Below are 14950 nucleotides of genomic sequence, written 5' to 3' on the forward strand. Positions count from 1 at the left end.
AGCATTTGCCCAAGTATTCGGGTGGATGCTTTCTGCCTCGGAATGTCTTCATTTCTTTTCTTTATCTGCCCAACAGTTTGACTCTTAGTTCAGGAAACCATGGAGAAGAGTTACTGAAATAATATACACAAAGCATTTTGTATAATGCCAGGAACTATGAAATACACAGAGTATTATTTTGTATGTTGTCAAGTACTATGCAACATACAGAGTATTACTGTTATTTAAGTTTCTGTATTTGAGATACTATGTTTGCTTCCCCAGAGAGATATCGTCCCCCCGAATGCTAATGTTTTAAAAATAAAACCTAATATGGAACTTTTAAAATGCACAAGTGAACCCATTTAAATACAGGCAATCAGGAGATAACAGCACAGGTGTGCGTGGCCAGGTCGGGAGTCCTGTAGGTGGCATGCAGCGACCCTCACTGGGGAGCCAGTCTTGCTCAGAGCCATGGAGGTTGCATCGCCAGCATGGAGTTCCCTGTTAACTTCAAAGAATGCCCATCAACAGGCACATGAAAAGATGCTCAACATCACTAATCATCAGAGAAATGCAAATCAAAACCACAATGAGGTGTCACCTCACACTGCTCAGAATGGTCATCATCAAAAAGTCTACAAATAACAAACACTGGAGAGGGTGTGGAGAACAGGGAACCCTCTATGCTGTTGGTGAGAATGTAAGTTGGTGCAGCCACTATGGAGAACAGTACAGAGGTTCCTCAGAAAACTAAAAATAGAGCTACAATATGATCCAGCAATCCCACTCCTGGGCATATACCCTGACAAAACTGTAATTCAAAAAGATACATGCACCCCTGTGTTCATAGCAGCACCATTCACAAGAGCCAAGACATGGAAGCAATCTAAATGCCCATCGACAGATGAATGGATAAAGACGATGCGGTACATATATACAATGGAACACTACACAGCCATTAAAAAGAATGAAACAATGCCATTGGCAGCAACATGGATGGACCTAGAGGTTATCATACTAAGTGAAGTAAGTCAGACAAAGAAAGACAAATACCATATGATATTACTTATATGTGGACCCTAAAATATGACACAATGAACTTATCTGTGAAATGGAAACAGATTCACAGACATAGAGAACAGCCTTGTGGTTGCCAAGGGGGAGGGGGGTGGGGGAGGGATGGATTGGGAAGTTGAGGGCAGCAGATGTAAGCTATTCTACAGAGAATGGATAAACAACAAGGTCCTACTATACAACACTGGGAACTATATTTAATAACCTGTGAAAAACCATAATGGAAAAGAATATGAAAAAGAATGTATATATATATGACTGAATCCCTTTGCTGTACAGAAGAAATTAACACAACATTGTAAATCAACTATACTTCAAAAAAAATAAGTAACTAAAATAAAAATTAAAAAAAGAATGCCCACAGTTTAAAGAAAACCCTAATTTTTGGTGTTTCTCCTAAAGGAATGAACTTGGGAGAGTAAGACCCAGGGAAAGCTTAGGGTGAATGCGTGGATTAAAGGTGCAAGCCTGGAGTCGAGGGGAGCCCTGGGTAGGCTGTGCCCTCCGTCAATGTTGGGCTCACTTCCCAGGCTTTATGAAATTCTTGATCCCCAGATGCTCAGACTAGCCCAGATCCCAGGTTTGAAAAAGATTCAGAAGGTGGAAGGGAGAGAAAAGAGCAAGTAGAAGATGCTTCCCAAGGAACGTACACTCAGAGGACCACAAAATGTGTTCCTGTGCTCAAACATGCCATCCACACCCTTTCATCTTCTTTGTCTGCTGCCACAGAGGCATCTGCTTGGTGCTTGATTCATTTAAAGTCATGGGGTTTGGACAGGATATTAATTGTTCCCTTGGCCTCACAACCCAGAAGGGTGAAGCACAATCTAGTAGGTTGTGAGTTGATTTTGTGTTGTTGCTGAGATGCTCAGACTGCTAAAACATTACTCTAGTGGGGTGGAAACTAAATGCAGCACAGTTGTGTGTGTGTATGGACCAGGTGCAACGTCTCTTCCTGGATCTGAGGGTTTATAGATGTGGCTCCAGGACCAGAGTGCACAGGATCTTTCAGAGGTGCTGGGGCTACAGGGGGAAAGTGCTCCATCGAAACAGCTGTCTTGAAGGATGGTCTTCTCCCTCCCAATTGTACACAGAAGAGGCTGTTTCACCAGGGAAGGAAGCAGGGGCCCTTATGTTTCTGAGAATCTCAAGCTGGGTTTGTTAGAAGCAAACCCTAAGATGAGGATTCACTTGTAAGTGATGGATAAGGGAAGTTCTTCCAGAAAAAACTGGTAAGAGAGAGGGAAACAGTTCATGTAAGAAAAAGGTATGATTTCAGAAGAAGTCCCAGCCTTGTTCTGCTCCCGTGGAAGATCCAGGTATCAGTTACAATTCAGAGTCATGTGCCCCAGAGAGGGATCTGGGCTTTCATGCTCCACGTTCATCCATCATTTGCAAGGGCTGCCCCAGGAAGACGAAAACTCCCAGGCTTTTCCAGAAATCTTCAAGAGTAGGCAAAAGGGCCCCAGAAGCCCCGGGTACTGCTCTGAAGGATGCAGGTGCAGGATCTTAAAGCAAGTCTACTGTTACGGACAGAATTGTGTCCCCCGACTGCAAAAATCATATGTGAAAGCCCTAGCCCCCAGTGTGACTGTATTTAGCGACAGGGCTTTAAAAATGCAATTAAGGCTAAATGGAGTCCTAAGGGTGGGGTCCTAGTCTGATCAGACTGGTGTCCCTATAAGAAGAGGAAGAAACACCTGAGCTCTCTCTCTCTTTCCTAATGGACACACAGAGGGAAGGCCATGTAAGGACACAGCAAAAAGGCCAGGAAGAGAGATCTCACCAGAAACCAGCACTAACGGTACCTTGATCTTGGACTTCTGGTCGCCAGAATGGTGAAGAGAAATGTGTGTTGTATAAGCCACCCAGTGTGTGGCATTTTGTTACAGCAGCTCTAGCTGACTGAAACACCCACATAGGCACACAGAAGCAGTGTAAGGGTTTCAAAAGGAACCTGGACAGGTCAGTGACCACCACACCAGGTGATTCTTTGGCTGTAGTTCCTATGATAAGACTATGCATAAATTATGTCCCTGTTCTAGTCACCCAGGAAAATTATTTTAAACAATTCTTATAGTTCTGTACTTATTATAATGTACATATAATAAAAGTACCTTAAATGTATAATTTCAAGGTTATTATTACTAAAAATGAAGAAGAATTTTTAAAAGCCAGGGCAATAAAAAGGTGATTTAAAGAAAACTCCTAAGTGAGTAGTGGTCCGAGTGGTACATGATGAGATATGATTTGGGGCAAGTTCCCGGCTATTGCTGAGATTCCCCTGCTGTCGTCCATTTTCCAAGCCAATTCTACAACCTTTCCGGCAATATCCTTTGGATAAATCCCTCTTCTGCTTAAATAAGTCAGGGCCATCACTTTTAGGAGCATCGAAGAACACCACTAATATGGGTAGAACCATAAAATTTCCCTTTTCATCAACTGGCTTCAGTAAAATAAAAAAGGCAAGTCGACTGGAAGATTAGGATAGGTGATAAACAGTGAAGGAAATGCCAGTCTAAACCATGGGTCTGTAACTCACGTCCCTCCATCAGATGGCCCAGCCTACCTTTCCCGACTAACCCCTGAAACTCCCTGTCGTGTCACTTCCAGCCCAGGACCATCACTCACCCTCCTCTGCACAAGTTCTCCTGATTTCACACATCCAAGCATTTGCCGTCTTGCTCCTGTGCCTGCAACACCATCATTCTGTTTCTACATATTCAATTCTTTCCTCCAGTCCTTCCAGGAGAGTTCAGAGACAACAGCTACAGGAAGCCCCCTCCAGCTTGAAGAGCAGTCAAGGTGAGGTAGGCAGTGTGAGATGACTCTCAATCATCCTCACCTCCTGGTCCTCACCCCCCCTCCCCGTGTAATCACCTCCCCTTGAATGGGGCCCAGACATCTAACGAGTAGAACATAGCAAATGTGTTTGGATGTCACATGCGAGATTAGGTTATAAATACTATGACTTCCGTTTGCTGGTGTTCTCTTTCTCCCTGGATCATCTCACGTGCTTGTCCTGGTGGAGAGGGACGCCTGGCAAGGAGAAGGACGCTGAGGCCCTCCGTCCAGCAATTCTCGAGGACCTGAATCTTGCCAACAAGCTCATGAGCTTGGGAGCGGTTCCTTCCCAAGTTGAGCCTTCAGATGAGAAACCACTGAGCTTGGCTAACGCCCTGATTGCAGCCTAGTGAGATACCCTCAAGAAGAGGACCCGGAGAAGATGTGCCTGGATCTCTAACCTGCTGAAACTATGAGACAATAAACGTGTTGTTTTAAATGTCTAAGTTTTGGGGACTTCCCCGCTGGTCCAGTGGGTAAGACTCCAGGCTCCCGGGCGGGTTTGATCCCTGGTCGGGGAGCTAGATCCCGCGTGCCGTAACTGAGGGTTCACATGCTGCCACAAACATCCTGCAGGCTGCAACTAAGACCCGGTGCAGTGAAAATAAATAAATAAATAAATAAATAAATACTTAAAAAAATGATGCTCTTTAAATAAATAAGTAAGTAAGTAAATAAATAAATTTAAAAATGATGCTCTTTAAATAAATACATAAATATTTTAAAAAATGATGCTCTTTAAATAAATAAATAAATAAATAAACGTCTCAGTTTTGGGGAGTTTTGTTACAAAACACTAGATAACAAGTACTCTTGGCCTTTGCTCTCCGGGCAGAGGGAAGTAAGCCCCCACATCCCTGTGAAGTTTGCAACTTCCATGTCCTCAAAAGCCCTTATTTGAGCTGTGGTCAATCTGTTCCTAGGTGCTCCACAGACTTTAGCTTCCTTGAAGACAGGGTCTGCACCTGACTCAGTGGGTATCGACCTGGCATGGAGCATAGCACCTCAGACGTGCGTGAACCAAGCAATGTTTTCTGAAAGTCCAGGTGAGGAAGTGAGTGAGCGGGAACATCCATCCACTGTGTGCTGGTAAACAGGCCTTCCAACAATGGCAAACAGTCCTGGTTTGTGATGTTTGCCAGTTTCCATAGTGTAAATACTGCCGGTCACCGCACGAGAGACTGGGGAGGAGATTCGAGCAATCCAATCAGCTCTCACGAGCTGGCACTGGATGGCTTCAGCACAGCCCTGACCCCAGTCCTGACATGTCGGCTCTTCTGCAAAGGCAGCAATTACCTTCTAAGACATCATGTTAAGAAACCTGGGAGGGTGCAGGGAATTCCAGGCCCTCACAACCACCCAGCTTGTGGCCAGTCTAACTCAAAGCAGTAAAAAAAAACTCTAGAATTCAGAAGGAAGGAAACGCTGATTTTAAACCACAGTTCCCGCTACTGTGACATCCAGCGCGGCTGACAGTGGAAAATCACGCATGATGTTTACCATCTCAGCAAACACACCTGGTCCCAACATCAAATTTCCAGAAGATCAGAACACACAGCGTTGCCACTAGGACTCTTCAGAACCTGCTCCCGTACAGCAAAGCTTATCTCCCTCACTTTGAGACTCCTTCTGACTGTGACATAAAGAACTATTTACACACATAAATCCACTGCCTGTTAATGAACACATTCCCTTTAACTTGCATAATCAACACTAATCTTGTGGGTTAATTAGATTTTATGTGCATTTGATTCAGGAGATTTAATTTGACCTCTGATCTCGTGCTTAGAGCAAGGGACCCATGCACGCATTTCTTTCTAGCCACGTTTTCACAAGGTGAAACGCCCAACCCTCACCCCTCAGATGTACTAACAATCCTTCTCGGGGTCATGATGGTGAAGGTTGGTGTTTGATCCAGGAAACTGTTCAGGACACCAGATGTGTTTTGCTGGCTACACATGGAAGGCAGGACTGAGGAAAGGGTGTTACAGATAAATGAACTAGGTGTTTCTATAAATTTATTTATTTAGTTAGTTTTGGCTGTGTTGGGTCTTCGTTGCTGTGCGCAGGCTTCTCACTGCAGTGGCTTCTCTTGTGACGGAGCACGGGCTCTAGGTGTGCAGGCTTCAGTGGCTGTGGCACGAGGGCTCAGTAGTTGTGGCTTGCGGGCTCTAGAGTGCAGGCTCAGTAGTTGTGACACATGGGCTTAGTTGCTCCGTGGCATGTGGGATCTTCCCGACCAGGGCTCGAACCCGTGTCCCCTGCATTGGCAGGCGGATTCTTAACCACTGCACCACCAGGGAAGTCCCGAAAGAACTGGGTGTTTCTAAATGCAGTGGAGCATTTGTAGAGTTCTTCTAGGCAGGCTTGAAGTGTTCACTTAAGAAAATACATCCAGTAATGGAAGTGGATGTTTCTTCCTTTAGCACTAATCCCTTCAGGAAAATACACTGACGGACTGTATCAAGAGCCCTAAAAAATGATCTAACTTTTTGATTCTAAGAAGCCACCTCAAGCAAAAAGAGAAGTGGACAAAGATTCATGTGAAAGGTCATTTGCTTCTGCATTATCTATGAAAATAAAACTTGGAAACAAATTAAATAGCCCAAACTATGGAAATGGTTATTTATGTAATGTTAAATCTATGTGATGGAATCTTAAAATATTTCTGAGGAATATTTAATGTCAAAGGAAGATGTTATCAATATAAGTGAAATTATCTTAAGAATCTGGATATATATTATGATACCAAATTTGTAAAATAAGTGCATCTACTACGCATTTACTATACACAGATGTTATCTATGCATTAAACATGGGAAGAAAATGAATCAACGTTAGCAGTGGGTTATCCTTAGGTAGAAGGGATATTGATATATTGCTTAAGTTTTGTCCTCTTATAGTTGTTTTCACAAATATTCTAAAATGAGTATGTGCTGCTTTTATACACAGAAAGAAATTATGTTAAATAATAATCCAGAATGTCTGTCTAGACTCTCACATACCATCCCTAAGCATCATTGCCACTGACTGTCACCTCCTGTCTTTAAAGTCCTCCTCACTGAAGGCTGAGTCTAATCCTTTACGATTCTGACACCAATTCTGATGTGTGTCCTTTTTCTACCACCATCAGTAACACTCTGACACCAGCTGGGTGCCCTACACTTCACCTCAGTTCTGACACTACCTACCTGGAGATCGTGTCTGATCCCACAGGTCAAGGGCTCAGTCCCACGAGACTGTCCCCACCTTCAGATGCCAATCGCAAGTCCACATTGTCCCCTGTGCTTCTGACCCTCGGGCTAAAGATTAGAGGCTACCATGACCCCCTCCTTGGGTTCCATTAATTTGCTGGAGCGGCTCACAGAACTCAGAGAAACATTTGACTCACCAGGTTACTGGTTATCATGAAAGGGTATAACTCAGGAACAGCCGGTGATAGAGATGCACAGGGCAAGGCACGGTGAAAGTGGGCAGAGCTTCCACGCCCTCTCCAGGCACCACTCTCCGCAAATCTCCACGCCATCACCAAGGCGGAAGCTCTCCAAAGCCAGTATTTTCGAGTTCTTATGGAGGCTTCATTAAATGGGCACCGTTGATTATATCATTGGCCATTGGCTACTGAACTCAATCACCAGTCTCCCTCTCGAACACAGAGGCCAGGGGTGGGGCTGAAAGGTCCAACCCTCCTCCAGTCACATGGCTGATACCCTGCAACCCGCATCGTAAGGTGACCTAGGAGGCTTTCCCAAAGTAACCTTATTAACGTAAACAGAAGACAGCTTTACGCTCTCATTCTGGGAAATTGCAAGGGTTTTCAGAGCTCTATGCCAGGAACAGGGATGAAGACCAAATATGTATTTCTTCGTATAAATCACAATATCACACCCTTTGCGCAAAGGACAAACACTGTAAGAAAGCAGCCTCTGATAAGCAGGGGCAACGGCAGGGCAACGGGCGATGACACAGCCTCGAGGACAAGAGTGTAGGTGAGGAGAACGAACAAGCCTCTGCAAAGCAGAAGAGACCGTGCAAACTAATTTCTGTTCCCAAACCCAAACAACGGACCCGCAGAATCAGGGCCCTGCCTTTCCGGCCAGAGATGCCCGAAGGTACAACAGGTGAGGTTAAGTGTCTCCAGATTTCCAAGCCGAGGTGTAACAGCTCCGCTAAGCCGTGGGTACTGTGAGTCTAAGGCAGGGATCTTAGGCGGAGAGCGGGTCATGGGACCCCGGGTCACCGACGCGGAGGGAGGGGTCCCTGCGCTTACCTGTTGCGCGCGCCGGGCGCCAGGCGCTGGCACACCAGGGCGGCGGTGGCGTGCTTCCCGCCGTTGCCCAGCTCCGGCTTGACGTCCCACTGGCGAGGCTCGCTGGTCCGCGTGCTCAAGATGGTCACGCCCTTCTTCACCTTGGCCCTGCGGGGACGAAGGGAGCAAGAAAAGAGCCCAGAGATTACTGACTCGGCCTTTGCAAATGCGCCCAGCCTCCGCTAAGCTGCGTGCGTTGCTTTCTTTTTCATTTTTCTGCTTTTTTCATATTCGGTGGCACAGTCAGACGAGGGGCCTCAGAGGGGGGAGGATGCCGGGGACTTGGCGAGTGGAGTGAGAGAGGGATCTACCCACAGACCCAGGAATCACGGAACTTGCTGCTCAGGTCTGAGGGTGAGGGAAAGCGGCCTCAGGCAGTCTCCAAACCAAGAAGTAGCTCAGCTGAGGGGTCAGGAGAAAAGCCAGCCTGCCCAGGCCAGTCATTCTCGGTCAGGGGCGACTGTGTCCTGCGGGGACACGTGGTGATGTCTGGAGACATTTTGGGTTGTCTCAACCGGGGGGAGAGTGCTGGCACCCAGGGATGCAGCTAAGCAGCCTCCTGATGCACAGAACAGCCCTCCCTTCCCCAGCACAGATGTACCCAGTCCAAAGTGCCCAAAATGCCCAGGTTCAGAAACCCTGGTGGAGGTGCACACACTGCTTTCTCCACTTTGTAGCTGTGTGACTTTGGGCAAATAATAACCTCTCTGGGCCTCACTTTCCTCCCCTGTAAATGGACATGATAATAGTAACCCCCAATATAAAGCTGTTGTGATGATGAAGTGTATTAACACATATAAAGAGACTGGAACACTGTCGAGTAGACAACAAGCACTTAATAAATGTTAGTTATGGTTTTATCAGTGCAGGCAGGTCCCCAACCTGCTTCACGTGACTTGCTGGGTCTCCTCCGGGAACAAACTCAGCCAGGGACTTTTTTTTTTTTTTTTTTCTTTTTTGCAGTACGCGGGCCTCTCACTGTTGTGGCCTATCCCGTTGCAGAGCACAGGCTCCGGACACGCAGGCTCAGCGGCCATGGCTCACGGGCCCAGCCGCTCCGTGGCATGTGGGATCTTCCTGGACCGGGGCACAAACCTGTGTCCCCTGCATCGGCAGGCGGACTCTCAACCACTGCGCCACCAGGGAAGCCCCAGCCAGGGACTTTTTAAAAAGGCAAAGCAGTCCCTCAGAACTGTTGTTTTAGCTATGTCTCTTAGCCTGTCTGAACCTCAGTTTTCTCATCAATAAACTGGTGAGAAACATATTGGATCGAACACATATACCTGCTTATCCTCTTTTCCCAAATCCCACTTAAAGGAGAGTCGAGGGGACTATTTTTAAAGACCCGTGATGATGGGGAGAAAGATGCAGCAAACGTAAATGATCTGGGGACCAGTAAGCTGATGTACAAGGGGGTAAAAGGGTCAGCTGAACTTCCAAACTAAGTCGTGAGCCGTCAGCGAGAAAAGCTAAGAACGAGCAGAATTTATACCACGGAATCCCCCCATCTCAGGAACTGGTGGGACCACTAAAAGTTGGAGTCCATGAGCGCTAAAATAAGGAGGATTAGCCAAAAGTATGTTTATGAAGCAGCCAGATGCAAACACGCTTCCCTTTCCCTGTAACAGGGTGACTGCCAGACTCCATGTCAGGCCTGGGGGACCATGAAGATTTGATACCATGACAAAAAAAGAGTCACTATGTGACATCACACACACTGAACATTGAGATTCCTAGTCCTTTGTCCCCAAAGCTGGACCTTCACCTTCTAAGAAAAATACCAGATTCTAGACCATTCGGTACTGACCCTGGTTACTGGTCTGACCAGCCAGCCAGGTTACTTTTCAGTGAAGCTTGTAGTCACCAAGGCCGATCTAGGGGCTCAGAGCTTCTAATGGTTTTTAGTCCTTCATTTTTTTTTTAAATATGAGCAAACAAGAATCAAGAACCGGGGCTTCCCTGGTGGCGCAGTGGTTGAGAGTCCGCCTGCCGATGCAGGGGACACGGGTTCGTGCCCCGGTCTGGGAAGATCCCACATGCCACGGAGCGGCTGGGCCCGTGAGCCATGGCCACTGAGCCTGTGCTCCGGAGCCTGTGCTCCGCAAGGGGAGAGGCCACAACAGTGAGAGGCCCGCCTACCGCAAAAAAAAAAAAAAGAATCAAGAACCTTAGGACACTGATAAAGTTTCTGCATGACATAGGGAACAAAACAGGCAAAAAAAAAAGAAGAAAAGAGAAATCTGTAGAAAATAGAGCCTACGCAGGAAAGACCACAATTAACAAAATACACAATCATTCACATTCACAGAGCCATCAGAGAAGATACTGCAATCATGAAACAAAAACAGATTGATATTTAAAAAACCCAGAAAGGGAAAAATGAGCCCTTGGAAATTAAAAATATTATAGAAGAAATGGAAAATCAGTGGAATGGTTGATGGATAGAGTTGATGACATTTGTCCTAGGAAGCAGAAAAAAACCCAAAGAAATGGAAGAGGGTTACTTTGAGGTTCAACATCTGAACAATATAAAAAACACACAAAGGGAGAGTAGGAATCACCAATGAAGTAATTCAAGAAAATTCCCCCAATGAAAGGATGTGAGTGTCCAGATTTGCAGGGCCTCCTGGGTGATGAACACAAGGACCCACACCAAGGCAAAGGACTGATACAGCTTAGGACGCTGGGTACAGAGAGGTGAAATCTGCAATCCTCCAGACTGAAGAAAGAATCAGGGATCAGAATGGATTCAAGATTCACCACACACACTCTGGGAACCAGAAGGCGATGAAAAATATATTCAGAAACTGGAGGGGAAATGATTTCCAACCTAGCATTTGATAGCTAGACTAATGATGAAGAAAATGTTTCCAGGTATGCAAGTTCCCCCAAAATTTATTTCCTACATCCTTGCTCAGAAAACTACTTGAAGATGTGCTCCATCAAACATGGGGGTAAATATAGAAAGAAATCATGAGACCCAGGAAATGAAGATCCAATGCATGACAGAGATGAACAGGACGTTCATGGTGAATAGAGGTCCTGGATAACAGCTGAGCGCCAGCATGGAGAAATTCTGGCAACACGTCTTCAGGAAACTGGAATTTTCGTAATAAATTTGATGTGAATGAATTTTCTAAGAGGAGATTTAGATAATCAGTAGAGTCTGGGAATAAATCTGAACAAAATAAACAGAAAATGAAGAAAAAGAATAAAACCAAATTAGTTTATAATTCTGATGATAAAAAATCATTATGCAGGAAAGGAAAAGTCATCATCATTTAATACTTTTACTGTGATTAGCATATGTACTTGCAATGTTTTAAACACTGATTATTAATCTAGACAAAATATGATTATTATTTTGCAGGGATGGAGACATAGGAAGGAGTCGGGGAGAAAAGCGAGAAAGATCCTTATTTTTCATAGTGGGAAATTTATAGACAGTGCCTAAAACTAAAAAAAAACCAAACAATAAAGAGGTATCAGCCTCACTTACTATGTCATTTAGTGATATGGACATAAATACCAAAGTAAGAATTTTGCCTCTGTACAGGGAGAAAGGCAGTGGAAGGGAACAGACTACTGCAGCATTTCTTTAAAAATAACTTTCAATTTTGAACTACTTTGATAGTTTGAGATTAACATGAAGTTGCACAAAATATAGAGTTCTCATATACCCAAGCTGCCCCCTGTGATGCTCTCTTATATCATCATAAGTTGTCAAAACCAGGAAGCTGGCATTGCCGCCATGCTATGAACTCATGTTCAGACCTTGTTTAGATTTCACCTATTTTCACGTGCATTTTTAAAAAAAATTATTTTATTGAAGTATAGTTGATTTACAATGTTAATTTCTGCTGTATAGCAAAGTGATTCAGTTATGCTATGTATATACGTATGTAATATACCTTCTTTTCCATTATGAATATGGCATACATTCATATTCTTTTCCATGATGGTTTTTCACAGGCTGGTGAATAGAGTTCCCTGTGCTCTACAGTAGGACCTTGTTTTGTTTATCCATCCTATATATAAAAGCTTATGGGCTTCCCTGGTGGCGCAGTGGTTGAGAGTCCGCCTGCCGATGCAGGGGATGTGGGTTCGTGCCCCAGTCTGGGAAGATCCCACATGCAGTGGAGCAGCTGGGCCCCTGAGCCATGGCCGCTGAGCCTGCGCGTCCGGAGCCTGTGCTCCGCAACAGGAGAGAGCACAACAGTGAGAGGCCCGCGTACCGCAAAAAAAAAAAAAAAGCTTACGTCTGCTAATCCCAACCTCCCCCTCCATCCTTCCCCCACCCCCGGGACCTACCCCCTTGGCAACCACAAGTCTGTCCTCTATGCCTGTCACGTGCACTTTTTTGGGGGGGCGTGTATAGTTCTATAAAATCACATCATATGTGTAGACTAGAGTAACCGTCACCACAGTCAGAACACAGAAGAATTCCATCACTATAAAGACACTCCCTAATGTTACTTAATAGTCAGGCCTGCCTACCACTCAGTGCCAACAGACTCTGATTTGTTCTCTATCACTGTGGTTTTGTCACTTTGAGAATGTTATATACAGTTTTTACCAACAAACTCTGCAGAACTATTTGACTCCTTAAATTCCATGCAAGTTATCTTATCAAAGTAATAGCTTAAAAAATTACACACACACACACACACACACACACACACAGCCCTGCCCTGCTTACCTCACAGGGTGGAGGAAATAAATCCTTGTGAATAGTTAACGGGCTAAACATCACCTAGCAAAGATGAGAGGCGGTGATAAAACACATCTCCCCCTTTCAAGCCAAGGGTACCCAAATTAGCATCACCTGCCCTCCCCGCTGCCACTTCAGAGCAGCAAGAGCCTATCAGCAGCAACAGCACTTTTTCTCTAGAAACTTCTTCCAAGTCTTACTTTAAAGTGATTTGCTAAATGATTTTGCTAAACCATACTCGCCACCTTGGCCAGGAGAAGACCAAGGTATGCTTGAGGGACAACGATTAAACACACATTAGCAGGCGAAAGCCCCCCTTTGTCCTAATGCAGGGACATCTTCCACCCCGACTGCTCAAAGCAACTGCCTCCTGAAATGTGACTTTGCTTGAAATTGGGTTTTGCTGCATCTGGATTTTGCTCAGGACTGGAGGTTTCACTGAAGCTACAAATTGTTCTTAACACTTCAGAGTTCAAGAAAATAGGAGGATTCTTGTTGACTGGTGCAGGGCCTGGTTTCATCTCTAAGTGGGGTAGGGTGATGAGCCTCTGAGATGGGAGGAAGGCACACGTTTCAAAAGGCCAATTTCTTAATTAGGTGTTTTCTTTGATGAGGTCAATGGATATTCCTATCTACTTCAAGGAATTAGCTGTTGCAAGAATTTGGGTTCCAGGAGCAGAAGTTCTGCAATGAGAGTCAGTGTTAAAACACCGTGGGGAGAACATTCAAGGTGGTGGAGGAGTAAGATGTGGAGATCACCTTCCTCACCACAAATACATCAAAAACATATCTACACGTGGAACAACTCCTACAGAACTCCTACTGAACGCTGGCAAAAGACCTCAGACTTCCCAAAAGGCAAGAAAATCCCCATGTACCTGGCTGTGTGGCTGACAGGGTCTTGGTGCTCCAGCCGGGTGTCAGGCCTGCGCCTCTGAGGTGGGAGAGCTGAGTTCAGGATGTTGGTCCACCAGAGACCTCCTGGCCTCACGTAATATCAATCAGCAAGAGGTCTCCCAGAGATCTCCATCTCAATGCTAAGACCCAGATCCACTCAACGACCAGCAAGCTCTAGTAGTGGACACTCCATGACAAAAAACTAGCAAGATAGGAACACGACCCCACCTATTAGCAGAAAGTCTGCCCAAAATCACAACAAGTTCACAGACACCCTCAAACACACCACCGGATGCAGTCCTGCCCACCAGAAGGACAAGATCCAGCCTCATCCACCAGAACAAAGGCACCAGTCCACCCCACCAGGAAGCCTACACAACCCACTGAACCAACCTTACCCACAGGGGGCAGACACCAAAAACAACAGGAACTACGAATCTGCAGCCTGCGAAAAGGAGACCCCAAACACAGTAAGTTAAGCAAAATGAGAAGAGAGAGAAACACACAGCAGATGAAGGAGCAAGGTAAAAACCCACCAGACCTAACAAATGAAGAGGAAATAGGCAGTCTACCTGAAAAAGAATTCAGAGTAATGATAGTAAAGATGATCCCAAATCTTGGAAATAGAATAGAGAAAATGCAAGAAACATTTAACAAGGACCTAGAAGAACTAAAGAGCAAACAAACAATGATGAACAACAAAATAAATGAAATTAAAAATTCTCTAGAAGGAATCAATAGCAGAATAACTGAGGCAGAAGAATGGATAAGTGACCTGGAAGATAAAATAGTGGAAATAACTACTGCAGAGCAGAATAAAGAAAAAAGAATGAAAAGAATTGAGGACAGTCTCAGAGACCTCTGGGACACCATTAAATGCGCCAACATTCAAATTATAGGGGTCCCAGAAGAAGAAGAGAAAAAGAAAGGGACTGAGAAAATATTTGAAGAGATTATAGTTGAAAACTTCCCTAATATGAGAAAGGAAATAGTCAAGTCCAGGAAGCACAGAGAGTCCCATAGAGGATAAATCCAAGGAAAAACACGCCAAGACACATATTAATCAAACTATCAAAAATTAAATACAAAGAAAAAATATTAAAAGCAGCAAGGGAAAAGCAACAAATAACATA

The 14950-nt window shown here is 45.0% G+C and overlaps 1 protein-coding gene across 1 annotated transcript in view; it reads right to left on the reverse strand.

The window, feature by feature from the left end:
• TMEM132C (transmembrane protein 132C) overlaps positions 1–14950 on the reverse strand; it is a gene marked incomplete at its 5' end in the record, with an annotated part of 378847 nt that overhangs the window by 118581 nt on the left and 245316 nt on the right. The window contains one exon of the mRNA XM_079717718.1: positions 8171–8317. Within this exon, the coding sequence (XP_079573844.1) occupies positions 8171–8317 (147 nt within the window). The remainder of the gene's footprint in view (positions 1–8170; positions 8318–14950) is intronic.

The sequence above is a fragment of the Hyperoodon ampullatus genome, assembly GCF_949752795.1.
Source record: "Hyperoodon ampullatus genome assembly, chromosome: 13".
NCBI classification, from domain to species: Eukaryota; Metazoa; Chordata; class Mammalia; order Artiodactyla; family Ziphiidae; genus Hyperoodon; species Hyperoodon ampullatus.